This window comes from Gossypium hirsutum, chromosome D01 (genome assembly GCF_007990345.1).
Source record: "Gossypium hirsutum isolate 1008001.06 chromosome D01, Gossypium_hirsutum_v2.1, whole genome shotgun sequence".
Lineage (NCBI taxonomy): Eukaryota > Viridiplantae > Streptophyta > Magnoliopsida > Malvales > Malvaceae > Gossypium > Gossypium hirsutum.
The window spans coordinates 52,694,644-52,715,751 of NC_053437.1; the positions used below are offsets into that span (position 1 = coordinate 52,694,644).

The 21,108-nt window shown below is 34.3% G+C and overlaps 1 protein-coding gene across 3 annotated transcripts; it reads left to right on the forward strand.

The window, feature by feature from the left end:
- Positions 1 to 12,099: 12,099 nt before the first annotated feature.
- LOC107921268 (actin-related protein 3) lies at positions 12,100 to 20,537 on the forward strand. Of its 3 annotated transcripts, none has more exons than XM_016851140.2 (9): positions 12,102 to 12,378; positions 12,461 to 12,920; positions 13,414 to 13,560; positions 17,704 to 17,796; positions 17,952 to 18,071; positions 18,742 to 18,852; positions 19,400 to 19,525; positions 19,603 to 19,701; positions 19,977 to 20,537. In XM_016851140.2, exons 1-9 carry the CDS (start codon positions 12,332 to 12,334, stop codon positions 20,055 to 20,057), a joined length of 1,284 nt encoding a protein of 427 aa, XP_016706629.1. In that variant the 5' UTR covers positions 12,102 to 12,331; the 3' UTR covers positions 20,058 to 20,537. The 3 variants fall into 3 exon arrangements, with proteins under 3 accessions (XP_016706631.1, XP_016706629.1, XP_016706630.1); XM_016851141.2 differs by having other exon boundaries at positions 12,103 to 12,371; XM_016851142.2 differs by lacking the exon at positions 18,742 to 18,852 and having other exon boundaries at positions 12,100 to 12,378.
- Positions 20,538 to 21,108: the final 571 nt, after the last annotated feature.

Sequence of the window (21,108 nt, forward strand, 5' to 3'; positions counted from 1 at the left end):
TACACGGCCTAAGACACGACGTGTCTCTTGGCCGTGTGACCCCTACAGCTTGTAAATTTTCATCTTTTCCTTGAAATTTTTTTATGTTTCTGATTTAGTCCTGATTTGTTTCTAATGTGTTTTTAGGGACTCGATGGCTCGTATAAGGGACAATATGTATGTTATTGATTGGTTGTGTTGTGATTGATAATATGAATTAAATGTTTTAATTTTTTTTGATAGTTCTGAAATGTAAACTCTGGTAATGCTCCGTAACCCTATTCTGACGATGGATACGGGTTAGGGGTGTTACACTATTTAACTATCAAGCTTATAAATCTATCATCAAACTTCAAAACATCATAAATTCATCAATATCATGATTTAAAACATTTAACAGTTTTACAAATTAGTCTCCGAGTTAGCTAGATTAAGTTACAAGGATTTCAAGTACATAAAATGAATGAAAATTACACTTACATGCTTATACATAAACAAGGCCAAACCTTCAAGCTTGTTCAACATGGAAGTTCGGTGGAAATGTAACACCCTAGACCCGGCCTAGACTTTATGGCCGAATCTGAAGATGTCACAAAGAAGGATTTTGAAAACTGAGTCGTTACGATAAATCATTCTAGTTTTATAACTCATATTCGTTTATATAAGTTACTGAAAATGTTATTTAATTAATTTATTTGCCAAACCGTAATTTACAACGGAAGTCATAGACAATGTTATTTTTGGAAAACCCATTCGTATATTTTGGAAAGCCTTTGTTTTAGCAAAAACCATGTTTTCATATATCCATCGCAAATAAAATGTTTAAACGAAAATTCAAATACCAAAATTGAACAAAACAATCCAAAGAGTCCAATTATTACAAAACTCCCAGAAATAAACCTTAAATTAAAACAAAAACCATAATCATAACAGTTTACGAACTCGTGGTCACCATGAGGCTCCATCACACTGATCCGCCTTAGTCCGTGGATTACCTGAATAGAACAGACAGACAAAAGTGAGTTTTCGTAAACTCAGTGTGTAACCCAACAGAAATAGACATGCTATTATTACAGAAATCACATATACAGTTGGATCCAGATTCAGACCTAAGTCCTTTACAGATATAGATAACAGAATCAGATATGTAGAACAGATATACAAAATCCTACACTCATCCTTTACACACCAACTCCGACCTTCCCATCACTCCATGTGGGGTTTAAAACACTCAGTCATCCCTACACACCATATTGTGTCATTACTACACACCTTATTGTGTCATTATGACACATATCAGATAATATGCAGCCAAGCTGCCAGAATATAGGCGAAGGTCGCTATACAGAACACTTTCTCTACAAATACAATTCCCTCCCCAAACATAATTACAGATTACAGATAGAAAAATATCATGCTAAACATGCTCGCATACAGATATCAAACATATATACATAGCAGAATAATCAAACATGCGTACAGTGTCCTACTCAGAGCAGGCTATTAGAATATCAGATCACATAATCTAAGGTTTGGTTAGCCCCTACCGACCCTACAGTAGGCCCACAATCAATTGGAACGACCCGTGAGACCCTAGGGAACATTTCAAAATTTTGGGCCCACATGCCCGTGTGGCCCACACGCCCAGATTGGCCTCACCCGTGTGGCCCACACGGCCTGGCCCAAAACCCACACGCCCGTATGGCATGCCTGTGTGGGCCCATACACCCAACTTGGCCTAGCTCGTGTGGCCCACACAGCCACATTAACACCACCACATGGTCGTGTCTTGTGCACGGCCATGCCTTCGTCAAACACATGGCCTTGTTTCACATGGCCAACCACACGGCCAAGCACACGCCCGTGTGGCGTCGATACTATGGTTTTTTGGCTTTTGCTGAAACTCGATTTTCTGTGTTTTGGGAACACACCTAGTACGATTTCGATGCAAAAACACTCCCGAGACCACCAGTACAAAAAAATAGAATCCCAAAGCCCTATTAATAAATTATTTATGAAATCAACAAAACTAAACCGAGTAATGTTCCACACTTATCACCGCAAAAATGACTACACATAGAAGTTAAACAGTTGAAACGAAAACCACAAATTCACCGCTTTCACCTAAACAACCGTTCACAGAATTCAGATTCCCTACAACAATCATTACGCTACTACAAAGAAAAAGATTTGAGAGGCTTACAGAAACCGAACGAAGAACAGTAAGAGTGAACAAAAATTGAAGGGAATGAAAGAAGAAAGATTAAGCTAAAAAGAGGAGGAACAAAAGATGAAAATTGATAGAAAAGTGGAGAGGAAGCAGAAACCGACGTCAAATTTTTGGAAGAAGAGAAAAATTAATTAAAATTTGAAAAAGAAAAAGAAAAAAGAAATATATGCCAACATAATCCCCTATTTTTCTCCCACTAACCCAGTAACTCATAACTCCCTCAGAATTTTAGCTCTACCGAAACTCTATCAGACAATCGAGCAAAATAACATCCACGCTTGCGTAGGGATCAAACACAAGACCTCCAACACATTAACTCCCTTACCACTCAAACCAGCAGGCTCATTCTAATATAGGTTATCAGACAATTTTGCATAAGCCACTCAACAAGGGTAAGGCTAGGATTAGAAAAAAAAACAAAATTTGGCAAAAGTAGAACTTGAACCCAAGACCTCTCACACACACCCAGAACACTTAACCACTGAAGCAGACATATATTTGTGTCAGATATTTACAGAAACAGAAATGAATTATTCAGGGCGTTACAGGAACAAAGGCCAAATGATGAAGATGATAAATGTTTCCTTTTTGTTTTATTATTTTATCTTTTGTTTAATTCAATAATATTATTATAAAACATATAATTTTTAATTCATTTCTTCCACTAACCGTACATACTTTATCATTATGGTTTAATTACCATATAGGTCCTCCCCCATTAACTAAATAAGTCATTTAATCAATAAAAATCAATAGCCAGTAAATTTTGCAACTTTTACAATTTAGTCATTTTTCTTTAATTAACTAGCTAAACTTCAAAATTTAAGGGCCAAACTTCAATACACCTATTTAAGTATCTGTCATTATAAGCTTGTACATCGTAAATATATCTGATATCTATTAGTACTGCAATTGCATCTGGGATTAGATTTGATATATGGAGGAAGTGTGGGTACTATAGTAACCTGTCGTATTTGGTTACTCAACCACATATATATATGTTTCTGTAAACGGAAATGAACTGCCTAATACACTGGCAACTAGCTACAAGTATTTTGAAAAGTGTCATAACGACACCAAGCGGCATGTAAGGTTGGATGGGTATATAATACCCCATGAGATGTGTTGGGATGGTCAGAGATGTTGTGTAGCGGGTGGGGGTAGGATTATTTTTATTTGCATCTATTATGCTCTGATAAATTCTATTTCTGTGTATACCTATAAATACATATGTTTGATTTCTATACTATATGATGTAATTTGAGTTTCAAAAAATCACACATTCTATTTGTTTATCATTTTCAGGTAACCCGGAGACTTATGCGGGTCAGTGCGACAGGAGCTCGGTCATAACAATATTTTCATAAATTTCATTTATTTAAATTTGGGTTTGAGACTTTTGTAAGTTTTGGACTGTTTTGAACATTTTGGAATTTTTGGTTTTGGACTTTATTTTCAATTTTCGCATGATTAGTTTAAAACGTTTTATCAACAATGTTCATTTTCCTACAAAACAACGAATTTTGAAATAACAAATTGTGTTTTACCAATTTCACTTTCTAATTTTTGCTACAAAGCTATACGTTTTAGAAAATGAAAACAAACAACGTTTATTATAAAAATCTAAGTAAGATATGTTTTCGAATAACCGAATTTTTGGGTAATAGGAGCATATGACGTATTTTCAAAATCAAAAAATTTTGAATTTTAAAACAAACTCGCAGTAACATTTCTAGATTCGGCCATAACATCTAGGTCGGGATTGGAGTGTTACATTTAGTGGTATCAGAATTAGGTTACAAAACTCGAGCTGTGTAATTTTGGGTTCAAAATTTTTTAAAAACTATTTTTCGAACGAAACTCATTTATGTTTTTATCTAAAAAATAAGATTATAGAATATCGAGTCTCTGACGCCGATCCTGTAAGAATTTCTATTTAGTTAAACTACTTAGTAAGAAATGAAACTGTAGTATTAGAAATACTTATGCTTTAGTTCAAAACTATAGCAATTCTGAAAAGTACTCTGATAAGCCATTTTGGATCTTGCAGCCGAGGGTCGATAACTGAACGACTCCGGTCCAACAGTGCAGAACTATTTAAGGGCGTGTCACCCCGACTGTGGCCGAGTATTGGTTGGAAGAGGCAGAAAGAATTATGAATGATATTGACTACACCCTTGAGCAGAAATTGAAGGGTGCGATATATTTGCTTCAGGACAAGGCATACCAATGGTGGTTAACGATTGAGGAGGGTACTCAGCCTGATCAGATTTCGTGGGATTATTTTAAGAATGCCTTCCAAAGCAAGTATGTGAAGTGAGTTATGTGGATGCTCGTAGATGCAAGTTTATGGGCCTTACTCAGAGAGATAGGACCATGGCCGAGTATGAGGCTGAATTTTTAAGACTAAGTGGATATGTTTGTGGACTGGTATCAACTGACTATGATAAGTGTATTCTCTTCGAAGAAGGGTTGAGGTATGACCTTAGGGTTTTGATAGCTTTGCAAATGGAGCAGGTTTTTTCCGTCTTAGTGGACAAAGCGAAGATTACTTAAGAAGTTAAGCACACTGAGCGCAAAAAGAAGGAACGATAAATGGGTAAGACTAAGAGGGAGTCGGGGCCCTCTAGTTCTGTTCAGCAGCCTAAAAAACGGGCCAGACCTAATGGGCCTCTGAGGTTTGAGGCTCCTGTTGCTCCTACTGTGGTTCAGACATGTTGAGATTGTGGTAAGCGTCATCCGGGCGAATGTTGGAAGAGGTTGGGAGCTTGCTTACGATTTGGGTCAATAGAGCACTGCATCAAAGATTGTCCACAGTACTCTGATTAGATGCAAGCTCTAGCTCCGGGTATAGTTCAGCATTACCGTGGTCCAACTAGGGGTGGTAATGGTATGGGTAGAAGTTAGAGAGCATCGATCAGAGGTGTCAATCAGACTGAGGCTAGGCAGCTTACACTAGTTTATACGATGAGACGTTATGAGGATAGAGACATCGTAGACATTATCGTCAATATGTTTTACATTAATACTGCTTCATACGTTGCATTGATAGACATAGGATCAACACATTCCTATATAGCTAGTTCTGCTTCTATAAACTTGGGTATTGTTGTTAAGAGCACTTCTGGTGAGGTTACTGTAAACAGTCCACTAGGTCAGTCAGTACGGGTTAATAAGATCTATAGGAGAGTACCGCTGGAGATACAAGGGGTTGTGTTCCCGGCTAATCTAATAGAATTTTTATTTAAAAAAATTTTATTTAAAAAATTTTATCTAATTCTGGGAATAGATTGGCTCGTGGAGTATCGAGTCATCTTAGATTGTGCTACAAAAAGGGTGGTTCTGAGATTTAAGGATGGTGTAGAAGTGGTTATGATCAGCAAGTGTCGAGATTACCTCTCCAATATGATCTCCGCTCTTATGACCGAAAAGTTGGTTCATAAATAATGTAAGGCATTTCTGGCTTATGTTTGTGATTTGACTTCTGTGGGTTCTTCTGTTGAGGATATTTGTGCCCAATACTTCCATACTTTTCTTGTACACACTTGTGAGCTTTTATTTTTATTCTTTAGCTTAAGTGTATTCTTGTCTATTTGATCTTGTAAGGATTATTTCATTGTTTGCATCTTTGTAATTCTTTGAGAGGGTTTATGTTTTAAGATTTGTGTAGAAATTTTAAGGGAGTTGTAAGTTTAAATATTTTCCTCAAAAGTTGAATAAATTAGTGAATTTAGGACAATCCTTAATTGTGGAAAGCTAAGGTAGTGGAGTAAGGAATTAGGGTCGAACCACTCTAAATTGTTTTGTTCATTATTTTATCTTTTCTTTCTAGCTTTCCTAAAATTTTAAAAGCCAATTCACCCTCTCTTGGAAATTTTGGTTTGATTAATCGAGCTAACAATGTTGGATTCCATTATGATGTTATGGGCTTTATGAATGTCTTGTGTTCTCGTTGTTCTTTACATGTTTTCAATAAGAGCTTTACTATATTTTCTATTTTGGTTTTGTCAAAATGCCAAAGGGGAGATTGTTAGAGATTTGGTTCGTTCGTTCTATGTTCTGTTAGAACGAGATCAATTTTAGCTTGGGGCGCGAACCGTTTCGGCCTTATGGATGCTTGAATTTTTTGGCCTATAAAGGAATACCATGTTTGACAAAACAAAAGTTGAATTTTGGCTAGAACTCTTCAGTCTTATTAACCAATTAACTTGAGTTCTATCGGATAAGGATTGAGTCCTTATCCTATCATATTAGTTGGATGAATGGTTGATCAAAGAATTTTTATCAAATTTATCCAAAAGATTTTCCAATAAATTTATATGCTATTTTGTTGAAGATTATCTTGTGATATCAAGCTATTGATTGACACTATAAATAGGTGTCTAATTCTCTTGAGGCTACACGACTTTTGTAGGCTGTAAAATCCACTAAACTTGTTCAAAATACTTGTTACCAACCTTTGTTTATTTTGTTGATTTTGATGTGTCGAGATTTCTGTACTTTTATCTGGTGCTGATGTACTCTCACATGTCGGATTGATGGTGTAAATTTGTGTATGTTGATTGAAATATTATTCTCTATTGGGATTGAATAAATGTATATCTTGAGTGAGGCTCCACAGGCGTAAATTTGTGGTGTCTAATATGCGTAAACAAAGATCGGTTATGTTGTTCCTTATTTTCTTCCCTTATTTCCTTACATTTATCATTGCAACGAACTCAAAGTCTAGCCAAATTTATCATATATGCAAACTAATTTTGGTTTAATTTCTATTGTTTTAGAATCTTTCTATAAATTATTCTAATTTTTAGATAATTATTTTATAATTTTATTGTCATTATATTTTTAAAAATTAATTATTTTATTTATATTTTTGAATATTTATTTAAAGTATTATATTTTTTCTCATTACATTTTTAATAATAATTCTTTTGTCAATGCATTTATAAAAGTTAGTTATTTTTATTTATAAATTTTATTGATTAATATTCTTAATTAAACTAAAATATATATTATAATTATAAAAATTTTATTTTATTCTAATAATCTAATGAAAAACTATGAAATTCTTCCCACTAGTTTTACTTTATTCCCTAAAGTGAATGTAGTAGTACATAAAAATTATGAAAAATGAAAATATAGAGATCATGATTGTTGTTGTAATTGAGGATGTGATTGGAGACTAATCATGACAACATGAATAGATAGGTTTTGATTTGAAATCCACGTATGTTTTGCGATGGTGATTATGAAATAAAGAATCAATGGAGGCATTTAGAAGTCTATCCTATTAGATTTATTGCATACCCTGAAGTGAATGCAAACATAAAGAAAATAAAAGATATAATCATGGACCACTAAAAGTGAGAACATAGTAATAAATAAGAGAACAATGAGAGTTTTCAAGATAACTCTTCAAAGGGTAGAGATAACTTATGTTATTAATGTGATATGAAAGATTATTGGCCAAATATGTGGCATATGCCCAAATATTTTGTTTCTGTTAATATTCTTTGAGGAATGTAGTAATAAATTCTATCATTTTAGATAGAAAGTATTTATCTTATTTGGTACTAAAAGAAACAAATATTATTCTAATATTTGATAGTACAAAATTAGTCGAAAGCTCTAGAAGAGCTAATATATTAATATCTTGTGATGATTAATCCATTGGTTTTAAAATATATTTATAATGGATCTTATATTGAGATTGTGACTGAGAAAAATATCATATTTCATATGAATCACTATTGTTATAAATATTTATTTTAAAAGGATGAAAAAGAGAAGATTGAGTTATTAATTTATATTTATTTTATAATATGTATGATCTTCTTTTGTCATCATCCCCATTGAGGGGTTGGAAGCAAAATATTTGACTGTAAAAGATCTATTTATGAGCAATAAAATATGATAATTCTATCTAAAGCTCATTATGGTTGGATGCACTTGAAATTGTAATTTTTTTTAGATATTTGAATATTTTGGCATATTTCCTGAAACGAATATTGCATATAATTGTTTGGAAATTATATTTATTTTGTTGACTTAGTGACATTATAATATCACATTGATTTAGACATTTTTAGTAGTAAATGTCACAATAGCACTTATATGTGGATACAAAGTAAAAAGAATGATAGTAAAATTATTAATTTGTTATAATTTAGAACAATTGAAACAGATGTTAAAGTAAACTAGAAGTTTACTGATACAAATGCATTTACTACTTGGCATGACTAGTTAGACTATCCTGGATTATATATGATGTGAAAATTAATTAAGAATTCATATGGACATTCATTAAAGAACCAGAAGATTCTTTAATTTAAAAAAATTATCATATGTTTCGTGTTCTCAATGAAAATTTATTATTAGAAACTCACTTGCTAAAGTTGAGATTTAATGTCTTGCATTTCTGAAACGAATATGGGTCCATTCATCTACCATGTGGACAGTTTTGATATTATATGATTTTGTTAGATGCATCTACAAAATAATCACATATATATTATCAATTTGCAACATGTCGTTTGCAAGATTGCTTGTTTAAATAGTTAATTTCAGATCATGCAATTAAGACAATTCGTCTTGCAAATACTGATGAGTTTATATCACAATCTTTTATTGATTGAGTTTGAAAAAATTTTGTAAAAGTTTGCGCATAATGGTTTAGAGAAATTATTTATTGAACACATCTGATTAATGTCTAAACCATTACTTATGAGAACTAAACTTCCTATTTTAACATGAGATTATGTTGATTTACGTGTTGTACGCATCAAGCCAATAAGTTATAAATACTCTCCATTACAATTGGTTTTTGATCAAGAGCTAAATATTTCTCATCTTTGAATTTTTGTATGCGCGTATATGTTCCAATTGCTCCACCACAACGCAAAAAGATAAGTGAATCCTCAAAGAAAGTTGGGAATATATATTAATTACAAGTTTCTTGGTACTATTAGATGTTTTGGATGAATTGAAGATTCAATTATGACATGATTTGTGATTACAATTTTGATTCGATAGTTTTCTCGACATTAGGGGGAGAGAAATAATAACTTGTAATGAGTTAGAGGGAGAGTAATTTGAGCCAAAAGTTCAATAAAGATAACTCATTACAAGTTAACTGTTAGATGTATTTACAAACTTAATAAGAATAACCAAGTGTTATATACCATCTAATATTTGAATTTGAATTAAAGTCCTAGTAGGACAATAAGTTAGAATAAATAATAGATTGATCGGTTCCAAAGATGAAAATTCTTCTAGATGGTCATATAGTCGAGGCGGGTGCTCCAGAAGAGACCCAAGACATAACTAATAAGTAAAACTTTACAAGAGATCCATGTACTTGAAACTGAATTTTAAAATAATGAAAATAAGATATCTCAATAAGTTATGTCAATTTGAGAAAATGTGGAACCGAATAATAAAAGTGGTCCACAATGATTTTGCATGCAATATTATTATTGAAATAATGAAATAAAAGAAAGATCTTGAATTAATCTATTGAGAAATATAGATATGAAATAACAGTCCAAATATCTAAAGGTATAAAGCCAGTGATGGTGCAATTGAAGTAGATTTGCAAAAGCGAAATAAAAATATAAAGTTTTTTGCTAAGTCCTGGAATTGATTATGAAAAGATATAATATTCTTTTGTGGTAGATGCAATAACCTTCAGATATATTATTAAATTGACAATTCATAAAAGATTTAACTTGCGTCTAATGGTTATTGTTACAACCTTTTATGAATCACTATATAGTAAAGTTTATATTAAAATCCTTGAAGGATTTAGGATGCTAGAAGCATATTGAAATTCTCGAGAAATTGTTTATTTATATAAATTGAAATAATTTAAACATATGTGGTAAATTTGACTTAGTGAATAATAGTCGAAGGAGAATTATAAAATGATCCAAAATACCTATTTATGTTTTTATAAAAGAATCATGATTAAAGTTTGTTATGATTATTGTTGAATCTCCTGAAGAGATCAAAATATATTTCCCCAAATTTTCCTCACTTATGACTTTTAAAAGAACGGTAATATAAATGCTTAGCAAATACATTCAAATGGTCATTTGAAAAACTAGTATTCAAGATTGAATACGTAAAATATGAGAAAATATGTGATGTTTTCATGAGGGGGAGTAAATACGTGTTGCACTCTTTTTCCCTTAATCGAGGTTTTGTCTTATTGAGTTTTTCTGGTAAGGTTTTTAATGAGGCAGCATATTATGCGTATTATAGATTGTGTACTCTTTTTCCTTCATTAGGTTTTTATCCCACAGGGTTTTTCCTAATAAGGTTTTAAGGAGGCACATTATCTGCCAATGGACATCCAAGGGGGAGTGTTATGAATATCTTATTAATTGGATGTCCATAATGATCAAGATAAAGTTTTGATGTACTTTAAATTCTAATAGTTATTAGAATTAGATCTCTACTTCTTTTATACTTCTTATGCCTATAAATAGAGACTCTGATGAAACATTATAATCACCCCTTTTAATCAATAAAGTACATCCTTTATTGCTTTCATATTTTTTTTGTTCTTTATTCTCTAAATCTCTCTTTATTTTATAACAAATATATATTTTTTTAATATTTTTATTAATTTTTTAATAGTGAAATGGACTTTTTGAGCATGTTAGGCCGGCCTAAAAATGAGTCTGGACTTGAAAATCTTTTTGGAATCGGACCCCATGAATAACTTACTTATCACTCACTTTAAGCCACCAATCACTGAACTCATCACCACTCAAACTCTTCACTCGGTACCATTACATTTTAATCTCCCCTCCCCATTTCTTTATTATCAAAACCAAAGATACCAGACCTATAAAATGAAAAAAAAAAACTCTATTTTTTTATAAAATTTTAATTTTTTTATATTTTATAAAATTTTATTAATTTTTAATAATTTTATCATTTAAATTTGTTTACAAAATTTTCATAACTTTTTTATGGTTTATCTTTGGTAAAATTTTAATAACTTTTCAATAATTTCTAAAATTTTTACAATAATTTAATATTATATTTCATATTTTCAAAATATTTTATAATATTTAATAGTTTTAATAGTTTTTATAATATTTTTGATATTTTTAAATCTTGAAGACGAGATTATTGAAGTGACATCCACAAATTCCGAATATAGATCATAAAATGAGTATGGAAGATACTAACTTTAAATATATATTTTTTCAATATTTTCATAAATTTTAATAAATTTAAAACTTTAAAAACATTAAACTTTTATAATGTTTAATTTTTTAAAAATTAGACTTAAATGCTAAAAGAATTCATTTTAAAATAATTAAAATTCAATCAAGCCTTACTAAGATAATTAAAAATCAATTAAACTCTCCGCATGACCAATTTTCACATCAATTTGTTAAGATAGTTGCCATGTCATCATGTTTCCATGTCAATCGCCATGTCAAATGTCACATTTGCACTTAACGGCCTATCAAAAGTTTAATTGAAAAGTTAGATTCGAACAACTTAAATGAGTACAAATAATAATTTAAAAGGTTCAATTAGGTACATTTTTCGAAAGATTTATTTGACATTTTATTTCTTTTTAACTTTGATCCTAATTATGTTAAATATTTTAATTAAATAAAAAACATTAAAGATATATTTAAAAGTTACATGGTTAAAAGTTTTTATGATATATATTCATTTTCAAAATTTAATCTATAAAAAATAAGAGGAAGTAATATTATAAACCCGAAAAAAGATGACATGGTCCATCAAGGACCACTAAAACATGCACATCAACATCATAAGGCAGACTAAGTCGTGCGATACGATGGGAACTTAAATGTACGTATCACTGCCATATACCTCCAAGATCCACGACATTCCTGCCTTTGTCTTTCTTTTCCATATTTATAGTTTGTTTTAAGAAAAAATATCAATCAATTGAAATAATCGAAGAAATGATTTTGATGATAAACTTGACGATAATGGAGTTTTGATGTGTATTATTATTAGATTATTAAGTTTGGATATCAACTACGATAACTATAAATTCTTCGAAGAAGCTAATACCCTTGAAACTTCGCTGCTTTCGGTTGGTATCGACTACGGTCTATCTTCCCGATGGACCCTACTTCTCGCCCTACCGTCGTCATCGACAACGGTACTGGGTACGGTTTATCTGTAAAATCTTAGCATTATCTGTTTGATGAAATTCCCCAACATTTTTCTTTCTTTTTTTTCTTTTTGCAGTTATTCTAAGATGGGATTTGCGGGTAATGTAGAGCCGTGTTTTAATCAACCAACAGTAGTAGCTCTTAACGACTCGTATCTAAATCAATCCAGAGCTTCTTCAAAGTTAAATATGGCAGCTCAGTATTCAGCTGGGGTAATGGCGGATCTTGATTTCTTCATTGGAGATGAAGCACTGTTGAGGTCGCGAGCGAGTAACACTTATACCCTTAGCTATCCTATTAACCATGGTCAAGTGGAGGATTGGGATGCCATGGAACGGTATTGGCAGCATTGTATATTCAACTATCTACGGTGTGATCCTGAGGATCATTACTTTTTGTTGACTGAGAGTCCACTTACTAATCCTGAGAATCGAGAATATATGGGCGAAATTATGTTTGAGACGTTTAATATTCCGGGTCTTTATATTGCTGTGAATTCTGTGCTTGCTTTAGCAGCTGGGTACACTACATCTAAGGTCGGTTACTCGTTTGTGATACATTATATTGTCATGGTATTGTATGCCTTGGTTAGTTGTTTATTATTATTTTACATGATCTACTTTGGGTCCTTGGTTCTCCATGATTGTTTGTATTATTTATAATAATAAACTAAATCTTTTAACATCGAATAACAATTGAATCAAAGCCCTTTAGTAATTCAGAAATGATTGTAATAGTAATTATTATGTTACATTGTCAATGAGAAAAGTCTACTAGCTATCTTTAATCTAATGTGTTGGATTTTCTACAAAACAGTAATATATGGTGTCATTTAATCCGGGAATGTGTTGAGTATACACGGTTGGAGTAATTTTATAATCAGTAGAGTTTTATAGCTACTGCTTACTGATTTATATAATTTATCCAGTCTTTACCTTTAAAATACATTACACAATTGGAGGTTGTAATGATGAAAGCATGAGCTGTGTGGTGTTGATCACATTTAGTTTGACCCACAGTTTTCTATAGTGTGAGATGACAGGGGTGGTAGTGGATGTCGGAGAAGGGGCTACGCGTGTTGTACCTGTTGCAGACGGTTATGTTATTGGGAGTTGCATTAAGTCAATACCAATAGCTGGACAAGATGTTACTCTCTTCATACAGGAGCTCATGCGGGTATTTTTTTTCATAACTCTGTAGTGCTTTGATATGCTATTCATTCAATTTCAAAGTACTTAAAGGTTATGATTGTGTCTTGATGAGAAACTTATCTACACTCCTTGGCATTACTCAGCTTTTTCTGTGGTTGGATTCATTTACTTATGCACTTTCCTTTTATATGCTGTGCTTTTAAGCACTCAGTTCCAGTTTTTATTGTCCTTGAGGAAACTTGATGTCATTCTGCACGTGCAATTTGTTGTTTTTAACTCTTTTGCCGATCCTTTTGTTGCCATTTGAAGAAAAGCCAGTTTTAATTCGTCAAGATATGTTCTCTAGAGGCAATTGAAGTGTCTTTTCTTCTTTCTTTTTCAAATTTGCATCATTGTTGTGTTCATGGTATTTATTGACCAAGATAGCTTTTCTTGTAAAGGTTCATGGACACTGAACTTAAAGATCGACTCTTCTAGCGGTTCTTTATTATGCATGTATGTGATTGTTGACGAAGATAGCTTTTCTTGTAGAGGCTCATAGACACTGGACTTAAAGATTGACTCTTCTAGTGGTCATTTATGATGCATGTGTTGCGAAAATTTCCACTGAAGAAAAGAAGAGAGACGAGAAGAGAAACATAAGAGAAAATTGGGAGGAAGAAACGATTTGATTTGATCCAAAATTCAATGAATACTGCCTTGCTTACATTGTTTTCCTTAAGTAGCTGAAAATGAAGTAACGGCCATTTAGTTATCACAGCTGTACACTAACAACTGTCAAAACTCACCGTTTTAGGTTTAATATAAAACACACTATGTTACTAATGGAAGTGCACTGTTTCACTCAACACTAAAACTCACCGTTTTGAAGCAATGTTTCCCTCCCTACTATTCAACGGTTACAACTGAATTTTAAAACCACCAGCTATCATATCCCTAGCAGTTTCTCCCGTAAAAATTACCCCCCTCTGCCAAAAGATCTTTAATCTGAAGGATCAAAGTGAGGAAACTGGTGTTGCAGGTTCTACAGTTGCTCCCAAGATGAGTCTTCTGGAAACGTATTAGCCTATTATACAAGGGTTTCAGTGACAACATAGTTGCCATGTTTAACCATGAGCCTATCAAGTACTCGAATGGGTTCCTTGAGCATAGCCCCATCAGTCCCCACTAACGGCAATTGAGCCTGGTGAGGAGCCTTGCCTATGTGTCGTTTCAACTGGGAGACATGGAATGTGTGGTGGATGTGGGATCCTGGTGGCCGTTTCAACTTGTAAGCAACTTCACCGTCCTTAGCTTCCACAGCAAATGGCCCATAGTACTTAGGGGCAAGTTTTTGGTTGGATGCATGTTGCACAGTAGACTATTGATATGGTTGCTGCTTTAGGTAAACTAGATCACCTTCTTTGAATACACCACTTCTTTTCTTGTCTACCAACCGCTTCATTCAAGCTTGGGGCTTGGTGAGGTGGAATTGAAGAAGTTTTCTGGCAGCTTCCCTCTGCTGAAGGCTTCGATCTACCTTGTCCATACTTGAAAGACTAGCCAGGTATGGCAAGTGGGTGGGTGGCTCCTGCCCGTACAGTGCCTCATACGGTGTGGTTTGTATGGCTGAGTGGAGGGTAGTGTTGTAGCACCACTCGGCCAAAGGCAGCCATAGGTATCAATCACTGGGCCTCTCACCGATCATACAAAGCAAAAACCCCTCAAGACAATGGTTAAGCACCTTGGTTTGACCATCGGTCTGAGGGTGGTAAGCAGTAGACATGTGCAACTTTGTGCCAAGGCGTTTAAAAAGTTCGTGCCAGAATTGGCTGATAAAAACTCGATCTTGGTCAGACACCAGTACCTCAGGAACTCTATGCAGTTCGCAAATGTTGTCTAAATAGACTTGAGCAACGATGATGGCAGTAAAGGGATGAGTTAAAGCAAGGAAATGACCATACTTGGTTAGCTTATCTACCACAAGAAGGATGGTATCATTACCCTTGGACATAGGAAGGCCCCCAATAAAATCAAGGCTGACCACTGCCCAAGCTTGATTTGGAATTGGCAGGGGCTGCAATAAACCAGGATAAGCAGCATTGTCAGCTTTACAATGTTGGCAAAATAGGCATTCTCTGATCCACTGCTTAAGGTTCTTAGACATCCACTTCCAATACATTAGTCCAGACATCCTATAGCGAGTAGCATGCACACCTGAGTGGCCTCCAAGGGTGCTCTCAAGGAAATACCGGAAGAGTTCCTTCCTAAGTTACTAAATATCACCGATGATAATCTTCCCTTTTCTACGCAATACCTTTCCATCCATGAATACTTAGGATGCAAGTCAGGTTGCTGTTGAATATCCTTGCAAATAGTGTGCAACCGTGGATCCAATAACTAGGAATCCAAAGCCTTCTACCACAACTCAGTCAGAACCATACTCCCTGTGTATTGAAAAAGTTGACCCTCCTGCTCCTTAGGCCTCCTCGATAAGGCATCAGCCGCTGCATTTTGGGACCCTTATTTATAAGACACCACAAAATCGTAGCCAAACATCTTGGTAACCCACTTCTGTTGATACAGAGTAATTGCCTACTTGTCAGTGAGGAACCATAAGCTTTAGTGATCAGTCCATATATGAAACCTTCTCCCTACAGAGTATGGATTCCATTTTTTTAACAGCCAAGAGGGTTGCTAACATCTCTTTTTCGTATATGGACATGGTTTGGTATCTAATGCCTAAGGTGTTGCTGAAGTATGGCAAAGGCTTCCCCTGCTGGTGTAAAACTGCCCCTACCCCTGCACCACTAGCATCCGTATCCACACAAAACTCTTTTTGAAAATTCGGTAGGGCCAACACTGGAGCAGTGCAAAAGGCTTGTTTGAGCCGATTAAAAGTTGTCTCAGCTTCTGCAGACCAGTTCCATTCCTTGTTTTTCTTCAACATGTAAGTGAGGGGTCTGGCTATAAGACCATATCCCTTGATGAACCTCCTATAGTAGTTCGATAACCCTAGGAACCCTCTCAACTCCTTAAGAGAACCAGGCTTAGGTCAATGCATCACACACTCGACCTTTGAGGGATCCATGGCTACTAATCCTTGAGAGATCAAATGTCCAAGGTACTTTATCTCCTGTACTCCAAAACTGCATTTGGATTTTTTTGCATACAACTGATGGACCCTTAGTTACTGCAAAACTGCCTTGAGGTGTGCCAGATGTTCGAGCCAAGTAGTAGAATATACTAGTATGTCATAAAAAAAATACTAGTACTGACCTTCTGAGAAAGGGCTTAAACACACTGTTCATCAAGGATTGAAATGTGGAGGGTGCATTAGTCAAGCCAAAAGGCATGACTAGGAACTCGTAGTGACCCTTGTGGGTCCTAAATGCAGTTTTGCACATACCCTCATCCTTCATTCTAATCTGATGGTAGCCAGAATGCAAGTCGAGATTAGAGAAGAAAGCAGCCTGACCAAGCTCATCGAGTAATTCTTCGATTACTGGAATTGGATACTTGTCTTTGACAGTCATCTGGTTCAATTTTCTGTAGTCTACACAGAGTCGCCAATTGCCATCTTTTTTTCTGACCATAACAATGGGAGATGCGAATGGATTGCTACTGTTCCTTGTGATCCAAGATCCTGTTGAAGTTGGTTGACATCCTTCTGAAGCCTAGTAGTGACCCTACAGCTTGCTATGAGAGCCGACTGAAGCTCTGATACTTTTGTTGCGAAAATTTCCAGTGAAGAAAAGAAGAGAGACGAGAAGAGAAACAGAAGAGAAATTGGGAGGAAGAAACGATTTGATTTGATCCAAAATACAATGAATATTTCCTTGCTTACACTGTTTTCCTTAAGTAGCTGAAAATGAACTAACGAACGGCCATTTAGTTATCACAGCTGTAGACTAACAGCTGTCAAAACTCACCGTTTTAGGTTTAATATAAAAGGCACCGTATTACTAATGGAAATGCACCGTTTCACTCAACACTAAAACTCACCGTTTTGAAGAAATGTTTCCCTCCCTACTTTTTAGCGGTTACAACTGAATTTTAAAACCACCGGCTATCCTATCCCTAGCAGTTTCTCCCGTAACAGCATGTATGTGAGCCCATCTTAGATTTGAGGATATGGAGATTGTAAAATAACTACTATTTAGTTATCATGAAATCTTGCCCTTTGCAGGAAAGAGGAGAGAAAATGCCACCTGAGGATTCATTTGAAGCAGCTCGGAAAGTGAAGGAGATGTACTGCTATACATGTTCTGACATTGTCAAGGTTGTTTTCTTTCATTGGATTGTGATTTTGGAAATATTTTGGGACAGCCATTAACCTCAGGATTCTTACTCCAGCTTTAGATGCTGTAATGAAGTTCCCAACTTCTGGCATTCAAACGGTAATCTGATAATAACTATTTTTTGTAATTTTTTTAGGAGTTCAACAAGCATGACAAAGAACCTGCCAAGTTCATCAAACAATGGAGGGGAATTAGACTGAAGACGGGGGCACCATACGCCTGTGATATTGGTTATGAACGATTTTTAGGTCCTGAGGTTTGTTACACTTTTTCCTTGCGAAGTCATTTCTAAGTTCAAGGTTACTGGAACTTTTGGAATTTCTTCATATTTAATAAGAATTTTTTTGTGGGGATGTCAGTGTTATATTAGCATGTTCCTTTTGGAGTATTTCAAGGACCCTGATTAACTAACTCTCTCAAATGGATAAATCTCTTGGCTATCTTATGAAGATTTTTCCCTTATATCAATGTCTAAGTACTGGGATGCTTGACCTTTTCCTTATCGTCAATAATTTAACTATGTTCATCCTAGAGGCTTGGTTTCCTGGAAGCTAACATTCATGCCTATTTTTAATTTGTCAAAGAGGACACTCCTGCTCTTTCTCTGATTTGCTTATCCTAAAAAATCTGTCTTTAATCAGAGAGAATATAGAGTATGCCTTAGCATGATCTTTCCAACAATATATATTTTCTTTGATGATTAAAGTCAGCTTGCATCGGTTCAAAAATAGCTGGGTGACTGGGTGTGCAAGTTTTTCTTGATTTCCCTGTATTTAGATTTCCTAATGACATGCTTTGGCATTTTCCAACTTCGATGATGCAACTAGGTATTTGATGATTTGCTTTATTTTTCAAGAAATGAAAATTGCTACTCGAAGATTGCTTGCTGCTGATGTTTTTTTCTTTTTTAATGGTTGGTTTGACAGGTTTTGTTTAGCCCCGAGATATATACCAGTGATTATATAACCCCTTTACCAGCTCTAATAGATAAGTGCATTCAGTCAGCACCAATTGACACAAGAAGAGCTTTATATAAGGTGAAGTATGCATAGGCTCAAAAGAAAAAGAAAAGGCAGATTGCAAATTTTGGTTCTTAGCCAAGACAATCAAAAGAAACAACAAGTATTATATTTGAAGGATGAGATGCACTTGTTAAGCATCGAACTGGTAGTCATTCACTTTGCTTATTGATGGGTTCTTAGCTCATCTGTTAGTTAATTTAATTTTCAAGGATGATATTCTTAGAGATGTGATATATTTTAGGTTAATCTCCTACATCAATGACCCTTCTTATAAGTTGATTAGAATTTATTTTCTCAAACCTGGTCTGGTAGTAATCTGTGAATCGAAAGACATAGCTGTTTGATTCATTTTATTTTACTGCTAGACTGTTAGTCCAATATGCAAGGTTTTTGTACTTGGTTGTGCCGCTTGTTCTCTAACATTCTTGATAATGATCAAAACAAATGAAGGTTGCTTTTAAGTTCATAAACTGCTGAATGGAATGAGAAGAGAAAAATGAAATTTTACATGTTTTTCTCATATTTTAATGGAAGGTTTTACTCAATATTTCAACTGTTTCAGAATATTGTGTTGTCTGGTGGATCAACCATGTTCAAAGACTTCCACAGAAGATTGCAGCGGGATTTGAAAAAGATTGTGGATGCCCGAGTTCAAGCAGCTACTGCTCATCATGGTGGGGATATAAAAGTAAGTATTTTTGAGCTTAACTTGTTTTTTCATCCCGTTAACATTCAAGCAAAGCTCAGTGCTAATCTCCTTTCCAGGCAAAACCTGTGGAAGTTCATGTAGTGAGTCATCCTATCCAAAGATTTGCAGTTTGGTTCGGAGGTTCTGTACTAGCATCAACTCCGGAATTTTTCGAGGTACGAATCTCCATTTCTAAAAGAAATATTCTATTCTTGTTTCTTTCTATACAGGCCAGTGAATGGCATTGAATTTGGCATGTATCATCATCCAATGTTCTTGGTGTTCTTGATATGTGAGTTGTCTGATGTGCTTGCTATTACTGTCTCCATTATGCATCATTTTTAATCTTAAGAACTAAACTTTGATATGGGCTGAAAGTCTCCTTAACTTCTCATCTTAAGAACTAAACTTTGATATGGGCTGAAAGTCTCCTTAACTTCTCTGTGTAAAGGCGTGTCATACAAAAGCAGAATACGAGGAACATGGAGCAAGCATTTGCCGCGTGAATCCTGTTTTTAAGGGGATGTATTGAGGCAAATATCCATTTTCGCTTAGTATTAAAAAAGTCTTCTGGTGGTTTGCTACTTCAACTTCCATTATTCCCGCTTTGCTCGGCGGAAAAGCCACGAGCCAGTCTCAATTACAGTGGTCAAAAAAGTTTTGACACTCATTCTTTAACTAGGAGTTTAGGTAAGCATTTTACGGAAGTTTTCTTCTCATCACGGGAGTAGGGTGGTTGGTTGTGTTTTGGTGGAGCAGCAGCCAGCAGGAAACTTGATGGTGATTTTATGCGATTATTCCACCTGTGAAGTTTCTGTTAGAAAGCTATATTTATTGACTACTATTGATGAGTTAGAAATATTTGTTTTTGCAACAGTGTTTTTAATTCATATTTCCTCTTTTTGTGTTACTTTTTATAAGAAGTTGGCAGATTTACAATCATGGGTTACAATGTGATTTCAGTAGCTGTGTGCACAATATATATATATATAACTCTTGTCACATCGACCAATACGGTGATCTTATTTGGTGTCTGTGCTCCATAATTGGAGAATTTGGTTATTATTATTATTGTTACGGATGATAAAATTCAATCCATTTCAATCGCATCAGTTCCGAAGAGCGTAGGTGTTTTATACGATTTTAGAGATTTATTTATTTTAACTAAATTAATATTATTTTAATTAATAAAAATATTTTTATAATTAAATTATTATTATGATAAAATAATTCTTAAATTTTTAGAGGTTTTTTTTTGTGAAAAGAAAATTTCTAAAAATATTACAATAAAATAAAATTAACTCCCCAAGGGGGAAGCTTCAAACACTTGAAGACCTTCTCTCCTATCTTGAATTAGTTTAGCAATTCCATTGGCTTCTCCATTATCTTCTCTCAGAATATGTCAAATGACCCAATGTCCAATTCTAGACAAGAGTTGGTGAATTCTCCTGGTCAAAGTTGATTCTAAGTCCTTACAAGCATGTTCTTGAATTGCTTGGACTGCCTCCACGCTATCAGTTTGGATTATTAAGAAATCATAACTCCACTCAAAAATAAGCATTAATCTATCCAAGATACCCCAT

What these genes read in the sequence shown, in the direction of transcription:
- LOC107921268 (XM_016851140.2), top strand. Translation starts at nt 12,332, where the DNA reads ATGGACCCTACTTCTCGCCCTACCGTCGTCATCGACAACGGTACTGG. An exon ending in AACGATTTTTAGGTCCTGAG is followed by an intron (nt 18,072 to 18,741) that starts GTTTGTTACACT and finishes TTGGTTTGACAG; the next exon opens with GTTTTGTTTAGCCCCGAGAT. An exon ending in CAACTCCGGAATTTTTCGAG is followed by an intron (nt 19,702 to 19,976) that starts GTACGAATCTCC and finishes CTCTGTGTAAAG; the next exon opens with GCGTGTCATACAAAAGCAGA.